Below are 21876 nucleotides of genomic sequence, written 5' to 3'. Positions count from 1 at the left end.
TCCAGACCACATTGACTGTAGCATCCTAATAAATCAATGGCTTGTAAAAGTAAGCTCCTTACCTGGTAACGTCCTGCATCCAATACAACCATTTTGGGTGTCACACTATTACTGGCCTTGTAATCTTGGAGTGGTACATGAGCTTCTGTGAGTTGGATTCCAAAAAGGGTGGCTAAAGAATTACTGATGCAGTACCTTTAAGAGGAATTAAGAAAAGTTCACAATCAGAATCTTATCTAATTCACTCTGAAAGCATTCGCACTGAGAAAAAATTTTTCTAACATAAAGGAAGCACGTAAAAGACACTTTTAAATTGGGAAAAAGAAATTTAGATAATCAGAGAAGAGATGGAAATAAAGTAGCAATACCTATCACAAAACAGGTTACTGTAAGGGGATGGGAATGAGGGTAAAGATCGCCAGGATTGTCAGGTGTTTAAGGCAGGGGTAGGGCAGCACCAGAAGTAAAATTACGACCACAAACACTTATCTGTCCTTACACCCAACAATTACCTGCCATGTAAAGGGAATACCAAAGCACCCAGAGATCTGGGGCTCCAGGTGCTTTCACTACAAAATGTGGAGAAAAGTGTCTATATTTTTGAATACCATCACAAGGAGGTGATGTCCTTAATGATAGCAGGAAACTTCACTCTTTTATGGAGTTCTAGAAGGAAATTTTTCAATAAGTGCTTTTGCAGGCTCACCCAAATTGCTCAGGTGCTAACTATACCAGACGAGTAGTGACGCCGGCACAAAAATAAAAGTAACATGAAGTAAAAAGCAACTTCTGTTTTAAAAGAAATAGAAGTGAACAGTGATTCAGCCCAACTGCCAAAGAAATGGCAAGCAAAATGGAACAAATACAAATCAGAAAACAGCACCATGATGAAACTCCTTTCTCTGACTTACGCGATCTTCTTGCAAACAGCTAATGCACAGAAGAGTATGTCATTTTCTTCATGCCACTTGCACCTGTACAAAAAAAGGTAGACTTTAACAATCTAACTGAAATAGCACTGCTTAAGGGTTTTTATATACTAGATTTCTAACTTACCTAGTTGAAATTTTCAGAAAAATTAGTATTATTCAAAGATTAACTTTTCTAATTAAATACGTAAGAACAGAAACTTTTTAAAAACAGAAAGATTCCTTATGTCACTGCTTCTGATGCAAATTCATGATGCTAGGTGAACTACACATATCATAACAGTTACATTTTACCTTGAAACAAAATAGTGCTCTAGAGGCACATTAGTGACTATGGTTAACATGTATTCACTCAACAAACATTTACTGAGTGCACACTATTTGCCAGGCATTGCTCTAGGAACCAGGGATACAGTATCCAATGCAACACACAAAAATTCCCGTCCACAAATACTTAGTCTAGTGGGGAAGACAGATCGAAAAAGATATCTTAGTATAATACACAGTAAGTTAGATAATGGTAAGTTCTAAGGAAAATAATGAAGAAAAAGACAGTATAAAATGTTGGACAAGGAGTGACATTTTAGATCAGGAGGCTAGGAAAGGCATTACTGAGAAGCTGATGTGTGAGTGGAGATATGAAGGAAGTGACCAAAATAAACGGTATGATTCAATACAAGGCCACACACACCAAACAACATGCTTTCATGATGAGAGTCACTAACAAATTGTATATATCTTTCCACTGAGTATGCACTTAGACTGCTGAGACTTAGAAGAGCACTATTTGCATAATACGAAGCTTACCGTGAACTTGACAAGAGCCTTCATCTAAAATTACAAACATGCTGAACAGTAAGTGTAAAAAGTCAGATATTTCCATCTGGCCACTAACTGAATAGAAGACTACCTAAAGACAAGATTAAAAATTTTCCACTGCTTTCCAAACAAGTGATTCAATAAATGTTTTCATAAAACTCTACCACTAAATGAAACCTTAGGTTAAAACTAAACCTAAGTGCTTAGACAACCACATAGAATTAGTTTTTAGTTCCTAGTTTTGTGCCTTGCCCAGAATTTAAACTTCAACAGTACCTACACCTCCTATACACATTTTCCACTGGAGATCAGACTTGAAATGGAAAGCAGTTAAAAACTAGTAGTACACTTCAGAATTAAAGCAAGCAAATAAGATTACAAAAAAGCTTGATTTCAGGGAAAAATGCCTCAAAATCTAAATTATACTACTAAAAATGACAATATTTTTATTAGTTTTTATTTCCCCCAAATCGCCCCCCTAAACCTCCTAAAAATACAATGTTTACGTCAACACATTTCTGTCAGTTTGTCCTACTGTGCTAGCTTGAGTGTTGCTGTGATACTGAAAGCTTTGCCACCAGTATTTCAAACACCAACAGGGTCACCCCTTGGTGGGCAGGTTTCAGTGGAGCTTCCAGGCTACGAAGAAGGACCCCACAGTCTACTTCTGAAAAAACAGGCCTTATGAATAGTAGCGGAACATTGTCTGATAACAGTGCCAGAAGATTAGCCCCTCACGTTGGAAGGTACCCAAAATATGACTGGGGAAGAGCTGCCTTTTCAAAGTAGAGTCAACCTAATGACATGGATGGAATCAGGCTTTTGGGACCTTCATCTGCTGATGTGGCATGACTTAAACTGAGGAGAAATAGCTGCAGATATGCATTAATAATTGGAACATGGAATGTACAAAGTATGTATCCAGGAAAATTGGAAGTCATCAAAGCTGAAATGGAACGTGTAAATATCAATATCCTAGGCATCAGTGACCTGAAAGGGACTGGTACTGGCCATTTTGATTGAGATAATCATATGCCTACTATGCCAGGAATGACAAACTGAAGAGGAATGCCTCATGTTCATTGTCAAAAAGACCATTTCAAGATCTATCCTGAAGTACAATGCTGTCAGTGATAATATCCATATGCCTACAAGGAAGACCAGTTAATATGACAATTATTCGAATTTAGACACCAACCACTAAGACCAAGGATGAGGAAATTGAAGATTTTTACCAACTTTTGCAGTCTGAAATCGATGAAACGTGCAACCAAGATGCATTGATAATTACTGGTAATTGGAATGCGAAAGACAGAAACCAGGAAGTATCAGTAGTTGGAAAATATGGCCTTGGTGATAAAAAAAAAAAAAAAAAAAAATGCCAGAGATTGCATGACAGAATTCAAGACTGATGACTTCTTCATCGCAAATACCTTTTTTCAAAAACATAAACAGTGACTATACACATGGACCTCACCACATAGAATACACAGGAATCAAATCAACTACATTTGTGGAAAGAGACAATGTCAAAGCTAAGTATTGTAAGACAGCAGCAGGCCAGGGGCCAACTGTGGAACAGATTAATTGCTTATGTGCAAGTTCAAGTTGAAGAAAATTAGAACAAGTTCATCAGAGTATATCCCTTGACTACTGTAATGGATTGAATTGTGTGCCCCCAAAATATGTATCAACTTGGTTAGGCCATGTGTAGTTGTCCTCTATTCTGTGGTTTTCCTATGTGTTATAAATCATAATCTCTGCCTGTGGTTAAAAGGATTAGGGTGGGATGTAAACACTCTTGCTCAGGTCACCAATATAAAGGGAGTTTCCCTAGGGTGTGGCTTGCACCACCTTTTATCTCTCAAGAGATAAAAGGAAAGGGAAGCAAGCAGAGTGTTGGGGACCTCATACTACCAAGAAAGCAGCGCCGGGAGAGAGTGCATCCTTTGGAACTGAGGTTCCTGTGCTGAGATACCCCTAGACCAAGGGAAGACGGATAACAAGGATCTTCCTCCAGAGCCGACAAAGAACGCCTTCCCCGGAGCCAGTGCCCTGAATTCTGCCTTCTAGCCTATTTTGTTAAAGCCATCCACTTGTAGCATTTCTGTTACAGCAGCACTAGATGACAAGTATATCCCACCTAAATTCAGAGACCATCTCAAGAATGTATTTGGCATGTTGAACACTAATGATTGAAGACCAGATGAGTTGTGGAATGACATCAAGGACATTATACATGAAAAAAGCAAGAGGCTGTTAAAAAGACAGGAAAGAAAGACAAAAATGGATGTCAGAAGAGACTCTGAAACTTGCTCTAGAATGTAGAGTAGCGAAAGCGAAAGGAAGAAATGATGAAGTAAAAGAACTGAAGATTTCAAAGGTAGCTTTAGTAGACAAAGTATTATATTAAACGTGCAAAGACATGGAGATAGAATACAAAAGGGAAGAACACACTTGGCATTTCTCAAGCAGTAAAAACAAGAAAAAATTCAAGCCTCGAATTGCAATATTCAAGGTTTCTATGGGGAAAATACTAAATGACTCAGGAAGCATCAAAAGAAGATGGAAGGAATACACAGAATCGCTGTACCAAAAAGAACTGCTCGACGTTCATTTCAGGAGGTAGTATATGATCACCAGCCAATGGTACTGAAGGAAGAAATCCAAGTTGCACTGAAGGCATTGGTGAAAAACAAAGCTTCGGGAATTGATGGAATACCAATTCAGATGTTTCACCAAATGGATGCAGCACTGGAAGTGCTCATTTGTCTATGCCAAGAAATTTGGAATACAGCTTGCCAAGAAACTGGAAGAGATCCATATCTGTGCCCATATCAAAGAAAGGTCATCCAAAAGAATAAGGAAATTATCATACAATATCATTAGTATCACACTCAAATAAAATTTTGCTGAAGATCTTTCAAAAGCTGCTGCAGCAGTACATCGACAGGGAACTGCCAAAAATTCAAGCTGGATTCAGAAGAGGTCATGGAACAAGGGCTATCACTGCTGATGACAGATGGATATTGGCTGAAAGCAGAGAATACCAGAAGGATGTTTCCCTGTGTTTTATTGACTATGCAGAGGCATTCGACTGTGTGGATCCTAACAAATTATGGATAACATTACAAAGAATGGGAATTCCAAAACAACTGTGCTCATGAGGAACCTGTACATAAAGCAAGAAGCAGTCATTTGAACAGAACAAGGAGATGTCATGTGGTTTAAAGTAAAGAAATGTGTATGTCAGGGTTGCATCCTTTCACCATACTTATTCAATCTGTATGCTGAGCAAATAATCCAAGAAACTGGACTATATGAAGAAGGTGGTGGCATCTGAATTGGAGGAAGACCCACTAACAACCTGCAATACGCCAATGACACAACCTTGCTTGCTAAAAGTGAAGACTGCTTGAAGCATTTACTGATGAAGATCAAAGACCATAGCCTTCAGTGTTAATTACACCTCTACGTAAAGAAAACAGAAATCCTCACAAATGGACCAATAAGCAACGTCATGATAAACACAGAAAAGATTGAAGTTGTCAAGGATTTCATTTTACTTAGATCCACAATCAACACTCATGGAAGCGGCAGTCAAGAAATCAAACGACGTATTACACTGGGCAAATCTACTGCAAAAGACCTCTTTAAAGTGTTAAAAAGCAAAGATGTCTCTGAGGACTAAGGTGTGCCTGACTCAAGCCATGGTGTTTTCAATCACCTCATATGCATGTGAAAGCTAGACAATGCATAAGGAAGGTCAAAGAACTGATGCCTTTGAATTGTGGCATTGGCAAGAATGTTGAATATACTGTGGACTGCCAGAACAAACAAATCTGTCTTGGAAGAAGTACAGCCAGAATGCTCCTTAGAAGCGAGGATGGCAAGACTTCATCTCACATATTTTGGACATGTTATCAGGAGGGATCAGTCCTTAGAACAAGACATCATGCTTGGTAAAGTAAGGGATCAGTAAAAAAGAGGAACACCCTCAACTGGACTGACACAGAGGCTGCAACAATGGGCTGAAGCGTAACAATGATTGTGACGATGGCACAGGACTCGGCAGTGTTTCGTTCTGTCATATAGAGGGTCTCTATGAGTCCAACTTGATAGCACATAACAACAACGTTTACGTTGCAGATTTAAATCTTCATCCAACTTTAATTCATCTCAAGTATGTTTCTTTCATGAATATCCACTCCGAAGTCCTAACATCAGGCACAAGCGAGTGTGTCTTCTGAGTAAGTTCACAGCCTACCCTCAAAGCTCCAGCACTATCTCACTCAAATGACGTGCAGCACAAGGGCCTTTACACTCCTCTTTTTCTCTATCTCAAAAGAACCCAACGATCTCCTTTCCTCCTCTTTTAAGGTTAATATGCTTCTTATTTTTAAAGATAACCTCCACCTCTATCTGCTTTATATTCATAAACCACTGTCATCCTACAGGTATGTATACTTTATGCTCTAGTTAAACTGTTTTTTCTTCAACAGTCTTTGTACTTTCATTCCTCTCAGCCACTGTTTGGGCCATTTTCTTCAACCCAATCTCTGGTTACAGAAATTCTATCCATCTTTCCAGAAGAACCAAATAAAACATTTATTCCATAAAGCATTTCATATTTTTTAATTCTTCCACTGAAGTAATTTCTCCTTTATATGATCTACCATAATCTTTTGGCATTTTTTAGAGTTATCAGAAATTAGCATATGATTGTAGTATCTTCACATGCTTTATTGCTCTTATCAGACAGTAGACTGAGGGCAAGGATGGCCATGTCACTCCTTCCCATATTTCCCACAGAACCTAGTCTGTTGCTGTTAGGTGCCTTAGAGTCGATTCCAACTCATTGCAAACACATGTACAACAGAAGGAAACACTGCCCAGTCCTATGCCATCCTCACAATGGTTGCTAGGTTTGAGGCCACTGTTGCAGCCACTGTGTCAATTCACCTCACTGAGAGTCTTCCTCTTTTGCACTGACCCTCTACCAAGCATGACGTCCTTCTCCGGCGACTGGTCCCTCCTGACAACACGTCCAAAATATGTGAGACAAAGTTTCGTCATCCTTGTTTCTAAAGGACATTCTGGCTGTACTTCTCCCAAGATAGATTTGTTCATTCTTCTGACAGTCTGTGGTATATTCAATATTCTTTGCCAACACCATAATTCAAAGGCATGGATTCTTCTTTGGTCTTCCTTATTCACTGTCTAGCTTTTGCATACATATGAGACGACTGAAAACACCAAGGCTTGGGTCAGGTGCATCTTAGTCTTCAAGGTGACATCTTTGCTTTTTAACACTTTAAAGAGGTCTTTAGCAGATTTGCCCAATGCAATACGTCGTCATTTGATTTCCTGACTGTTGCTTCCATGTGCGCTGATTGTGGATCCAAGTAAAATGAAATCCTTGACAACCTCAGTCTTTTCTGCGTTTATCATGACGTTGCTTATTGGTCCAGATGTGAGGATTTTTGTTTTATGTTGAGGTGTAATTGATACTGAAGGCTGTAGTCTTTGATCTTCATCACTAAGTTCTTCAAGTACTCTTCGCTTTCAGCAAGCAAGATTCTACCATTTGCGTATTGCAGGTTGTTAACGAGTCTTTCTCCAATCCTGATGCCCCATTTTTCTTCACATAGCCCAACTTCTCAGATTACCTGCTAAGCATACAGACTGAATAAATATTGTGGAAGAGTACACACACCTTTCCTGACTTTAAATCACACAGTATTCCCTTGTATTTTCAAATAACTAACTCTTGGTCTATGTACAGGTTCCTCATGAGCACGACTGAGTGTTCTGGAATTCCCATTCTTCACATTGCTGTCCATAATTTGTTATGATCCATCAGTCTAATGCCTTTGCATAGTCAAAAAAACACAGGTAAACATCTTTACAGTATTCTCTATTTTTGGCCAAGATCCATCTCACATCAGTAATGATACTCCTTGTGCCATGTCCTCTTCTGAATCTGACTTGAATTTCTAGCAGTTCCCTGTCAGTGTACTGTTGAAACTGCTTTTGAATGACCTTCAGGAGAATTTTATCTGTGTGTGATAGTAATGATATTGTTTGATAATTTCCACATTCTGTTGGATCACCTTTCTTTGGAATGGGTACAAATATGGATCTCTTCCAGTCCATTGGCCAGGTAGCTGTGTTCCAAATTTCTTGGCATAGATGAGTGAGCACTTCCAGCGTTGTATCCATTTGTTGCAACATCTCAACAGGTATATTCTGTCAATTCCTAGAGCCCTATTTTCCACCGATGCCTTCAGTGCAGCTTGCAATTCTTTCAGTACCACTGGTTCCCGATCATATGCTACCTCTTGAAATGGCTGAATGTCAACCAATTCTTTTTTTTGATGCTCCCTGCATCATTTAGTATTTTCCCTATAGAATCCCTGAATATTGCAACTTGAGGCTTGAATTTTTCCTTCAGTTCTTTCAGCTTGAGAAATGCTGAGCGTGTTCTTCTCTTTTGGTTTTCTATCTCCAGGTCTTTGCACATTTCATTGTAATACTTTGCCTTTTTCAGCTGTCCTTTGAAATCTTCTGTTCAGCTGTTTTACTTGATCGTTTCTTCCTTTCGCTTCAGCTACTCTACGTTCAACAGCAAGTTTCAGAGTCTCTTTGAGATCCATTTTGGCCTTTTCTTTCTTTCTTGTCTTTTTAATGACTTCTTGCTTTCTTCACGTATCATGTCCTTGATGTCATTCCACAACTCAAACTTAGCCTAGTTATTATGTATGAGCTGTTCAAAATTTTGTTGAATGTCAAAAGCTTGTTGAATTGAAGAAAAAGTCATTCCAAAGTGATATCAAAATATAAAACTACATCACTTAATACTATTATTAATACAGACTTGGTTCAAGGTGGTCAGTTAAATGACATGCATAAATTTATCTCCTCTTGCTCCCAAGACCCAATCACATAACAGTCAAGAATAAAATGACAGCTTCTACAATCAAGAAAACAGGAGAAATCCTCCATGGAAGAGAACTTAACAAATCAGTGGAAAAGCAGGAAGTAAATGAAGGAGTGGTAACTTATGAAGCTGGACAGAAGAAGTCACAGCTGTCAGTACTCCTGGAACAGGCTGCAGGAGAAGAAGGAGAAGATCTGTCTGTCCAAACTCTGGAGAGGCTCTGAATTTGTGGACATGTCCCTACCCTGAGAATAGGGGTAGAACATGAGGCTGAATTTCTTCTATAAAAAATAGTCAGCTTCCCTGATTCTGTATAAAGAAGTGAACGGTTACTGGAGAACTAAGTAGAAAGAGTGAATGCTGGTACCTTAAAGCAAAGCCCTCCATACTCCAGCATTTAAGATTTTGCCTGTAGCTTAACAAGTTGCTACCTTGTTTGATTTCCCTATGTTGTTAGTTGCCGTCGAATTGATTCCAATTCACAGTCAACCATGTGTGCAGACTAGAATTGCTCTGTAGGGCTTTCAAGGCTTTGGGATGCAGATCGCCCGGCCTGTCTTCCAAGTTGCCTCTGGGTGGGTTTGAGTTGACAACCTTTTAGCTAGCAGTTGAGTGCTTAACTGTTTGTGTTGCCAGGAACGCCTTTATTTCCCTACAGCAAAGCCTAATCAGTTAATAATTCCTACCAAACAGTACTGAACACATACTCGTCTTTGCAGCCTCATTTCTAACAGATAACCAAGGACAATCAGATATTCAAGGAAAGCCTGCAATATGAAAAGGACCAAGACAGGAGGACCAAGCTAAACAAGGAAACGTTAAGAACCCACAACTCAAAAGAATGAGATAATCCAGAGAAATAAAGCAAACATGCCCACACCACCACCACCACGATCCGTGTAATTATTGAATCCATGATCCTAGCTTTCGTCCACATCTTTTCAGTCCTCATTAACACCGACAAGAGCAATGGTTTGTGTAACATGGTAATTGTGGCCTAAGTGGTACTGGGACCTCAAGAACTTAGCCTCTGCCCAAGTTTTAAAAGGTCAGAGCTTGCTAGGGTTCTGTCCTCTGCCTAAGTGACCTCATATGCATGCTGTAAGGTCCAGCATGGCAGAGATTTGTCTCTCTTCATAGCCCAAAACAGTGCCTGGCACAGAGTGAAATAAATGCCAGAATTACCAAACCTCTCCAACTGAGTTCAGGAACAGGACGACCAAGTGCTTGCTTGTTATCTCGAGCTCTGATGCATCACAGTGTTCTAAATCTGCCCCTCTCTTTTCCCCATCTACCAGAAACTTGGGCATTGTTGTTAGTTTCTTTTTTTCCTACATCCGGCCCATCAGCAGGGTCTATTGATTTTTACCAATCTACCCATTCCTCTCCATTCTCTACTGTCACCGTCCCAGACCAAACCCATCCTTGTCTGGACTACAGAATTAATCTATTACAGGCTCCTTACTTCCTTTCTTGCCCTCTTCCAATATTTTCATTTAAAAACTCAGACACCTTTTAGAAACCTAAATTGACTGTCACTTCCCTGCTTGATAAATTCCTTCCCACAGCTAACATGGCCCTGTGTTTCTGGCTCCTGCTTCTTTCTTCAACCTCCTCTTGTGCCGCTCTCCCCCTTGCTCACCAGCCTCCAGGCAGCCCCGACCATCTAACAATTTCCAGCAAGCTTTTACCTCAAAGCCCTTGCATCTCTCTGCCCTGGATACTCCTCTTACTTCCATTTTTTGCATGGCTGCATCCTTCTCTTGCTTCAGATCTCAGCTTTAGTGAGGCAGGCTATTTAAAGTAGCCTACCTTTCTCCACCCTCTCCTGTATTAAAGCATCCTGTTGATTTCCTTCTTAGCACTTATTACATGCTAACATTACAATTTTCTGTATTATTTATTGTATGTCTCTTGTTCCCACTTAAATGTTAGCTTCATTAAGGCAGGGACCTCGTTGATCTTGTTCACCATTGCACTTTCAGTACAGAACTTAACACAGTGCCTGGCACAGAGGAGAGGCTCAATCAACACCTGCTGGTTAAATAATAGCTGCCATGTCACAGTGAATTAATCCACGGACAACTATGATAAGAGACATCAAGGAAAATGGGAGATCTATGAAAGTTACAAATATGTTAGTCTCCAAAATAACATGATGGCTATTAACAGCCTGCCTACTTATAACTCTAATATTTACTTTGTCTAACTTTACTCTATTTTACCAATATAAAACCTACTCATTTCTCCGAGAGAGGTTATTTACGAAACTTAACTGAAAACTTTAACAACTTTTTCTAGATCTTTAAGAGTCATGTTAAAATGAGTCCCATCTGCTTATATTAACAGATTCTAATAAGTTTCTATTGTCCTATGGTCCCAACTCTCTTGTATAATACTGTGTGCTGGAATCCCACTACACTATTAAGCTCAGTTAAAGGCAGACCCACCCAGCCCACAGCAATTTATTACCAAAATGCTTAAAGTACTACGTAACAGTCTCAACTTTAACAAACCCCACCTTACAAGCCGCAAAGATGTCTTACACCAAAGCTATTCTAGTCTTTTGCAGCCTGTACTTACTCAGATCAATACTGTATTTCTTCAATTCTGAGACATACTTTTCTTAGTTTATTTTTTTACATTATAACTGAAGTTAAATGTATCTTACAATTGAAGGTATCTTACAATTGCTACTGGGCAGTCTGAGAATAAGTGTTATTGCTTAAGCGTGTAAGAATTCGATTATTATTCTTGAAGGTAAACAGACAACTGCAACCCCTCAGCATTTTAGCCAATGAACCATTTAAAGATTCTTTGAGGAGGTACTGGTTTGTCTCTGGAAACTTTATATTGACATCTTCTGATAAGATTAAGAACCAGCATCAAAGCTTTTGAAAAGGTGTCAGTGGCTTGGAATAAATTGCAGAGACAAAAGCTGGGTTCTCTTTTTAAAAATGCTGTATCACTATCATGGATTAAATTGTCCCCCCCCCCAACATATGTGCTGAAATTTTAACCCCTGTACAGTACATATAACCCTGTTTGTTATGTTAACGAGGTCATACCTCAGTAGAGTAGGTCTTAAATCTAATCACTTCTGAGTTATAAAAAGAGCAGACTAGACACACACAGGGGTGAAAGACAAATGTCATGTGAGGACCTGTCTACGAGCCAAGGAAAGCTGAAGACTGCCAGAGACACCAGAAACTCAGAGAGAGGTCTACAGAACGAGGCAACATGGCTGAGACTAATTTGGACTTTAAGCCTACAGAACTGTGAGAAAATTAATTTCTGTTCTTTAAAGCCACCCACCTGTGGTCTTTCTTATGGCAGTACTAGGTAACTAAGACAATCACCAACACTCTCGATGACATAAAACACACTAATGTATAAAAACATGGACAGCAAATGACTCTGAATATGAAGTTCTAGAAATACTTTTGACGGTAGCTGAGGTAACGGTGGCTATGTAAATCCTAATATCCTAACACGTCAACCACAAACTTCATAGGTTAAGAACAAACAAAAATCCAAACCAAACACACAAAATCTATACCTTCAGTATAACTAAAGAACAGAGAACACTACAAAATTCAAATACATGTACTAAAAAATAAACCTTAGTTTTGAATGGAGAGATTTTTCAAACTCACTACAAGCTGTATAAATACAGCTTTATACGGAGAGAGGAATTCAGGAAAAAAATGTGGGGACAAGAGAACTGAGAAATGTAAAGCCTAGTATTAATTTAAAACCACCCCCACAATGAGAAAGTCCACTTAAGTGCACCAATACCAAAACAGGGTCCCTGTAGGTCAGATCACTGACTACAGAAAAGGGACTTCAAAGTGCCTGTGGGACTCAAGGAGACAGTCTTGAATATGATGTTTCTGGAAAATGCACGGAAAAGAAAAAAGCAAGAGAGAGAATTTAGGATCCCGCAAGACAAAATTAAACAAAACAAATGGAAAGACTAACAACCCTCCAACCACCAAACCATCCATTAAAGAAACAATACTTCACTACACAGACAGAACAGGGAGCACTGGAATTAAGAATCTCGTTGTTGTTGTGTGCCGCAAGTCGATTCTGACTCATAGCCACCCTATGTAAACCTCCTCAAATCAACAACTGTCTTAAGAAATGCAAAGGAACAATGTGTCTTCATCCATACAGAGTTACTATGGAAGAAAACAGAATATCAAAATTAAACATGTTAGCTTATAACGGCTCCCCTCCTAAAAACAATCATGAAGGAGAAGAAAACTGTAACCTAACATTTTACCATAACATTCTATACTGAATTAAGTATCCTCAGACAAGAATTTGAGGATATTAAAAGATACCTTGCAAAAGAAATGTTAAAACTAAGAACAGAAATGGATATAAAACAAGAGTTGACTAAATTCAGGAAAGAAGTAACACTAAATTATAAGGTGAATAAAGAAAAATAGATAAAAATGAAAAGTTAATCAGGGAAACTGAAGAAAGCAGAAAATGATGATGATAAAATTCAGATTAAAGAGAAATAGTAAAAGCCAGAGAAAGTGACTGAAATGAAAGACAGGCAAAGAGGATCAAACATACATGTATTTGACTCCCTTAAGGAAAAAAAAAAAACAATGGAACAGAATTAAAATCAAACTAGAACCTTAAAAAAATCTCCAGAAACAGGAACTGCTTTTACATATTGAAAGGGTTTATCAAGTATCTGGGGAAACTGACCTGCAAAAATAAACTCAGAAAAATATCATACTAAAACTGTAAGAATCTAAAGCTGAAAAAAAAGTATTCTTAAGGTTGCCAGGGAAAAAGATCAAATAACTTAAAAGGCCAAGAGAATTAACTGACCAAACTTCTCAAAAGCAATGCTCAAAAAGCTGCATTTTCTAGAAACGCAAGGAAGTAAATTACAAACCAAAGATTTTAAGTAAACTGTAAACCAAAGATTTTATCTCCAGCCAAGTATCAAGACAATAAAAAAAAAAGACAATAGGAAGTTTTAAACATGCAAGAATGCACGGAATACTGTACTCATGAGCCCTTCTCTATCAATTTACTAGATTAGGGGGTCAGCAAACTTTCTCTGTAAATGTCCAGATAGTAACTATTTTAGGCTTTACAGTCTCTGTCAGAATTACTCAACTTCGCCATGGTGGTGTGATAGCAACCATGTTGTTATTGTTGTTAGGTGCCACTGAGTCAGCTTCCACTCATAGCGTCCCTACGTATAAAGAACGAAACACTGCTCACTCCTGCACCGTCCTCACAACTGTGGCTATGTCTGAGCCCCTTGTTGCAGCCACTGTGTAACTTTCCAATGGAGAACTCTGCTAGACACTATTTAAAGCAAGTTATCAAAGTTACCTAACATCCACAGTGGGACAAACTGACACCACTACGTCTTCAGATATGATTCACTTATAAAGGCAAAACATCGCTTCTTTGGTGTTCCTACCAAAAACACATAATCTCAATCTAACTACGAGGAAATACAAATCCAAATTGAGAAACATTCTAGAAAATAACTGGCCTGTACCTTCAAAAACATCAAGCTCGTGAAAGTCAAAGTTGAACTGAGGAACTGTTCTAGATTAAGTCCAAATGTGATCCTGGATTGGACCCTAAAATTTTTTTTTTTTTTTTTTGCTATCAAAGACATTACTGGTACAACTGGAAAATACGAACGTGGTCTTTGGATTAGATAACAGTATTACATCAATAGAAGTATCTTCATCCTGTTAACTCTACTGCAGTAACGTAGAACATTCTTGATCTTAGGAAGCACACACTGAAGGGGCAGAGACATCATGGACTGCAATTTACTACAACTTACCATCAAATGGTTCAGAAAAAGAAACAGTTTGCATAAATTGAAAGAGAAAATTAAAAAGGAAATGTATCAAAATGTTAACAACTGGGGAATCTGAGAATATGATACATAGGACTTTCTTTTAGTGTTACTGCAACTTTTACTAAGTCTGAAATAATTTCAACATTAAAATTACTTTTGCCAATTTATTTCACTGACACATTCCTTTTTATGTAAGCACAAGAATTCTATATAGTAAAAATGTCTAAATCAATCTAAATGTATTCTTTCATCAGTATAAAAATTCTGGTAAGACACCGTTTCAGTTTATTTGACGGTTTGTTTTAATTTTTTTAGTGGTACACAAAATCATGTATCTTAAAATCAGTGGAATCTTATATTCAAGGAAATGTAATGCTTCCAAGGCTTTACAGGAAAATACTGCAAAAAAAAAAAAAGGAAAGCCTATACAAGTTGTTGTTAGCTGCCAGTGAGTCAATTCTGATTCATGGTGACCCCACGTGCATATACAAGTAATACTACCGTATTTTCTCAGTTCAGAAAAGTATAAAGTCACTATAAATACCTTGTGTTGCTAGAATAATCCCACATGGCCACATCTAGGAGGCTGCGAACCCAGGTCTTCGAGGGCTCCTTGAGGAATTTTTCCTGGTAGATCCCCACTACAAGGTCCTCTACAGTAAGAAGTTCAAGATCATGCCTGATTTCTTCCATTGGTAAACAGAGAAACACATACGATTAGTGAATTCAGGTACTGGGAATATGTACATCGAAATGGAAACAAATACAGGTATTATAATGTACTTTTGCAGTAAGGAAGAGTTTTACTTACCTGATGCCTTCGCCATATGCTTCAAACACCAGTTGACTCTGGGTCTATCATCAGACTGGAGAAGGAAAAAGAATTACTCGTGTTTCCTACCCTTCTCTTTAGCTTGAGTTACTTTTAATTTTCATTGCCTTTTCCAATTGAGGGGTGGGAAAGGCTTAAGAGTTTTTGACGACTAAATCAAGAATTATAAAAAAAGCAAAATAAATGATATAAGACTACTGCTATTTAGAACCAGTTACATTTGTACAGCAATGGTAACACACTTTATGAAAAGCAAGTGAGACTTAGAATAGGCTAATGAAGAAACCAACATTCAGAAACAGATTAGGGAATCTGTTCACGATTACACTAATGAGTAGTAAGGTTAGAACCCAGTTCTTCGACTCCTAGCCTAGAAGAATTTAGACAAAACAAGGAACAAATACAGACTCTGTAAAGATTACAAAAAGGAGGGCAAGGGCTTGTTACAAATATAGTTTTGAATAAAAGATAATCTTGCTTGGGAGGATGGGCATACAGACTACAACATCCATTCTTCAAGGTAAAAAGATATTGAAGATATTTCAGAAGGAACTCAAAAACATGAGATCTATGAACGTAGAAGGAAACCCTGGTGGTGTCATGATTAAGTGCTATGGCTGCTACCCAAGAGGTCAGCAGTTCGAATCCGCCAGGCGCTCCTTGGAAACTCTACTGGCAGTTCTACCGTGTCCTGTAGGGTCCCTATGAGTCGGAACTGATGTGATGGCGGTGTTTTTTTTTTTTTTTTCTTAATGAAAGTAGAAGTAAGTTCAGCTTTTCTAGCCTCCAAAATTCCTATAGTTAGGTATCATATCTAATTTTATTCAAAATAATTCAGGATAAACATGTTTTCACACACACGGCTAATACACAAGCAAAAATGCTTTCTGGATACTTTACAAGAAATTCTTAAGCTGAAATTACCTTGCAGTAGACAGGTGGCCAGCTCCCTGGGTTTGGATGAATGAATCTGTAAAGGTTTTGTAACACAGTTGCTTGGTCATGCCCAGATTCAAAGTTTGAAATGGGAATCTTGTGACTAGAATCACCTGGGAGAAAATAAAAAGGAGGGAGTTCAAAATTCGACCAGGACAATATCACGGGGTAGGTATTAGAGAAGTTGGGGTCCATGAAGAGGGCAATGGGTAACTCATATTTAAGCACTTGTACCAAGCCCGGTGATGGTTAGGTACTTTACATATTTTACTTCATAATATTACAGCCATCCTGTGAGGCAGGTGGTAAACACATGTCAAGAAAAGATAACTGAGAATCATACAGCTTGGTCTTAAGTTAACAGCTAGTGAGTAGTGGAATCAGGACTCAAATTCAGGTTTGTTAAGCGATCAAGCCTGCAGTGTTTTCACTATCACTACGCTGCCTTTCACGAATGTGTTTTACTAACAAGGCTGGAAAATTAAATAGTAACAACTGCTTTTTAAAAGGCTGTATGTTAAAGACTTCTACTTGGAGTACAGCATAGACCAGGTCATTCAGACCAAACTTCCCATGAAAAATAAAAGCTTGAGTATTATCAAGGGCACACATAGCAGTGAAGGATCAAGATGAGAACACAGAAATGCAGAGAAGTGAGTCTAGCTTTGGGGGCAGTTTCTCTCCTGGTGTCATTTGCCAGTTCCAGAAGAGCAAGCTGAATGGCTGAGAAGTCTGCTTTCTGACAGTTTTGGGGGCCTGACTTGCTAGCACCCCAGGTTCCCTGGAAGAATATAAAGAATGTAAGTCCTCTCTGACCCTTCACTAAGGGAAATACTGAAAGGTATTCTTCAGCCATAAGGAAAATGATCTCAAATGGAAGTTTAGATGCTGCTGATCTCCTCCTACTCAATTCTCTTTATTCTGATGATTTTTTTCTTATACGACTTATCACATTAAAGTATTACATAATTGACTTTTGTCTTCTCCCTCCATGAGAACATAGATTCCACGAATGCCAGGACTATGTTTTGCTCACTGATTTATTCTCAGCATCTAGAACACCTACCTATCACATGGTCATTGTTGTTCGGTGCCATCGAGTGGATTCCAACTCACAGTGAACCTATGAACTACAGAACAAAGCACTGCCTGGTCCTGTGCCATCCTCACAATCGTTCCTATGTTTGAGATCACTGTTGCAGTCACTATGTCAACCCACCTCTCCTTGACAGTCTTCCTCTCTTTCGTTCTCTACATGGTATCCTTCTCCAGGGACTGGTCCTTCCTGATAAAATGTCCAAAGTACATGAGATGAAGTCTCGTCATCCTCACTTCTAAGGAGCATTCTGGTTGTAGTACTTCTTCCGAGACAGATTTATTCATTCTTCTGGCAGTCCATGGTACATCCAATATTCTTCACCAACACCAAAATTCAAAGGCATCTATTTTTCAGTCTTCCTTACTCACTGTCCAGCTTTCACATGCATATGAGGTGACTGAAAATACCATGGCTTGAGTCAGGCACACCTTAGCCCTCAAAGTGACATCTTTGCTTTTTAACACTTTAAAGAGATCTTTTACAGATTTGCCCTGTGCAATGGGTCATTTGGTTTCTTGACTGCTGCTTCCACGGACATTGACTGTGAATTCAAATAAAATGAAATCCTTGACAACTTCAATCTTTTGTGTTTATCATGATGTTGCTTATTGATCCAGTTGTAAGGATTTGTTTTATGTTGAGGTGTAATCCATGCTGAAGGCTGTAATCTTTGATCTTCATCAATAAGTGCTTCAAGTCCTCTTCACTTTCCACAGGCAAGCTTGTGTCATCTAAATATCACAGACTGTTAGTCTTCCTCCAATCCTGAGGCTGCATTCTTCTTCATATAATAAACTTCTTGGATTATTTGCTCAGCATACAGATTAAGTAAACGGTGAAGGGATACAATCCTGATGCATACCTCTCCTGATTTTAAACCACACAGGATCCCCTTATTCTGTTTTAATGACTGCCTCTTGGTCTATGTACAGGTTCCTCATGAACACAATTAAGTGTTTTGGAATGCCCAATCTTTGCAATGTTATCCATAACTTGTTATGATCCACTCAATTGAATGTCTTTGCATAGTCAATAAAAATTAGTCAATAAACAAACATCTTTCTGGTATTCTCTGCTTTCAGCCAAGACTCATCTGACATCCGCAGTGATATCCCTTGTTCTCTGTCCTCTTCTGAATCCAGCTTGAATTTCTGGCAGTTCCCTGTCAATGTACTGCTGCAACCATTTTTCAATTATCTTCAGCAAAATTTTATACACATCTGATATTGATGATATTGTTCAATAGTCCTCACATTCTGTTGGATCACCTTTCTTTGGAATGGGCACAAATACGGTAGATGCTCAAAAATTTAAGTGAACATGACATGCTTCTATATTTTCTCTTGTCCGTCTTTTCTTTTATGGCTTTCTCTATTCCCAGGATTATAAAGATTCTCCTGTGTTTTCTTAAGTGCATTTAACTGTTTTTATTATTTTTTCACATATAGTTCTTTAATCCATCTGAAATCTATTTTATGTACGGTAAGAAAGGTCTAGCTTTTAATTTTAAATGGTATGCAAATGGGCCAATATGATTGTACTAGTTGCCCATTCTCTTCCACTGATTTGAAATGCTGCCTTTATAGTAAGTTCCCATATTTGCATGGGCTTATTTTTAGATTGTACTGCCATCCCCATTTGCCTGTTAATTCTTATTCTCACACTACACTGTTTTTAACTACTACAGCTTTACATGTGTGGGTTTGATAGTCAAGCCATCTCTCCAATTCCCATGGTTCTTTTTCAAGCATTTCTTGGCTACTTTGCAAGTTCTTTTCTAAAACTTATTCCAAATTAGAATAACCACCAGTGTCAATGACCATTCTCCACAACTCCAATGGGTAGGGACAGAACTATTCTACTAAGTCATTATTAGTTTCTTTTATAAAGAAAAACTATTTACATGGAAATCTTTTACCTTTAGACTATAAAACCTCTTCAGAGGGAAGATTCTGGTGGTTTACTGGGCATTTTGTAAATCAGGACCCTATGTACCAATTCTTCAAGCTTCAAAAGTTTTCCCCCAGATCTAGTATCTTGGTGATGCAGAAAGGCTTACAGGTGAATTCTACAGAACATTCAAGAAATAGGTCATTCTAATACTAAAGATATCTCCCAAATATTACAAAGCGGGAACATTCCCCAACCCATTTTATGATGGCAAAATAATCTTGATAACAAAATGAGAGAAACAAGGTTAATCTCAGTCTTTAACATCAATGCACACATCCTAAAATATCAGCAAACCAAATTTAGCAATTTAAGAGATACACTGTGACCATGTTAGCTTTGTTCCTGGAATGCAAGGTTGGTTTATCATTACTAAATCACCACATGAACAAAAAACTACACGATCATCTGAAATGCAGAGAGAGCATTCACTAAAATTGGCATGTTTCTAGACAAACTGGGGATAGAACGGAACTTCCTCATCCTGATAAAGAGCACACACCAACAAAAAAAACCCTACAAGGAACAGTATACTCACTGGTGAAACATTAGAAACTAGCCGCCCTAGACAGTATACTAACATAAAACAAATTTAAACTGAAAATATATATACATACACACACACAGATTAAAAAGAAGTCATTTCACAGATATGACGATAAAAAAGTTTACTCAAAACACAGAATTAGAGTTTAGTAATTAGTGGGATAAAACCCTAAAATACAAAAGCAAACTATTAGGAAATATAATTTCAAAAGAGCTATCACAGCAGTAACAAAAAGTGTAAGCTAAGCTATAAATTTAATTAAATATACTCAGATCACTATGGAGAATATTATAAAACTTTACTGAAAGACCTAAAAATAAGAGAATAACTCGATTTTAACACAAAGACTCAATATCATGAATATGTCAGTTTTCTTCAAAATCTCTATAGATTCAAAAGTGATTTCAATATAAATCCCAATAAGGCTTTTGTGAAACACAGAAAACCCAAGGGTCAAGAATAGCCATGACAATCCAAAAGAACAAAATTGAGGAACTTGCCTAATTAGATGAATGTTATCAAACCACAGTCACACATCAGTTAAGATTCATGATATGTTCTGTGGAACAAGACTTTATGTGATTTGGACATTGTGGGAACATGCCTAAACCTTCGTGCTGTTTAATAACCTCCTGTTTCAATTCCAAATCGATACTTCTCCTTCTCCCCTTGTTGCTATTGCTAGCACTGGTTTTGCTGCATTTGGGGGCCATGATACAGCTCATGGTAATATTTTTTAAAGAAAATTAAACCAAGAGATAACATCACAACATACAAGAGATGTGCAAATACACAATTGGGCGCTGCTACATACAAGTCAAAGCATACACTGTTATACGGTAAAATTATGTAGGGAAGTGCACATTAAAATAATGATACAAAGTACAGTATGGTACAAACATAAGCCAGTAACATGGGCATTTATCATGACTATCGAGACATACGTATCATGTCATGTATTTACTGTACCATCATACACCTGGCAGCGCACTCACTTTGTATACAAGAGACATCGGATACGTGTGTTGCGTGTGGGAAGCTACTGTATTCACTGTGTCCAGTTACGTCTACTACGTCCCATTCTCCGATTGGGATTTCTGAACTTTGTTATAACCTTAAAGGACCATGGACGTATATATAGTGTCAGACAATGCCTGAATGGATGCTACCCTGTGCACGACTGTGTTATGGTTAAGAATACAGTATTAACACCAAAAAACAAATAGACCAATAGAACAGAGAGAAAAGACCAACATACAAACTGAAACGTGACACAGGTGACACCACATAGTGGGAAATGAATTGATCATTCAATAAATGAGACTGAGGCAACTGATTATCCAAATAAGGAAACCTGAAACTAAATCTCTACCTCACACCATACGCAAGTTAATTCTGGCTGGAATATGGACTTGGACACAAAAAACAATCCTTCATAACTGTTAGAACAAAACAAAGACTACCTTTAAGACCTGGGAGTAGATGAGAAGTCTTAAAAACAAACAAAAAAAAGGCCTAAGTGAAAAGATTGATACATTGGATAACTTAAAAACGTCTGTAAAAGGGTACAAAGTGAGATGCTATAAAGCACAAACTGAAGGTATCAGCACACAATTAAGAAATCAATAAGTAGACATAAACCAATTTTCTACAAACCAGTAAGACAAATAACCTAACAGAAAAATGGGGAAAAGATATTGCTGCATTAAAAAAAAAAGGTACACAAAAATATAATTATATCAAAGTTCAAAAATGAGGCGGGGCCAAGATGATGGAGCAGTCAGATGCTTCCAGTGGTTCCTCTTAGAACAAATACCTGAAAAAACAAGTGAATCAATTATATATGACAACCTAGGAGACCTGAACATCAAAAGCAAAGCTGAGGAATCGGACCGAGTGGCAGGGGGAAGGAGAGATGGTTCAGGAACGGTGAGCAGTTGCCAGACCTGACCTGGCGGGAACTGACA

At 38.1% G+C, this 21876-nt stretch overlaps 1 protein-coding gene across 2 annotated transcripts in view; it reads right to left on the bottom strand.

Moving 5' to 3' along the window:
* Positions 1-21876, bottom strand: part of MAEL (maelstrom spermatogenic transposon silencer) — a 60806-nt gene that overhangs the window by 22948 nt on the left and 15982 nt on the right. For both annotated transcript variants that reach the window (XM_049881133.1, XM_049881134.1), the window contains 5 exons: positions 16302-16426; positions 15357-15411; positions 15090-15231; positions 912-974; positions 63-195 (listed from right to left, as the gene is read on the bottom strand). In XM_049881133.1, the coding sequence (XP_049737090.1) occupies positions 63-195; positions 912-974; positions 15090-15231; positions 15357-15411; positions 16302-16426 (518 nt within the window). The remainder of the gene's footprint in view (positions 1-62; positions 196-911; positions 975-15089; positions 15232-15356; positions 15412-16301; positions 16427-21876) is intronic.

The sequence above is a fragment of the Elephas maximus genome, chromosome 3 (genome assembly GCF_024166365.1).
Source record: "Elephas maximus indicus isolate mEleMax1 chromosome 3, mEleMax1 primary haplotype, whole genome shotgun sequence".
Taxonomy (NCBI): domain Eukaryota; kingdom Metazoa; phylum Chordata; class Mammalia; order Proboscidea; family Elephantidae; genus Elephas; species Elephas maximus.
This window is presented reverse-complemented; position numbering and strand designations above follow the sequence as displayed.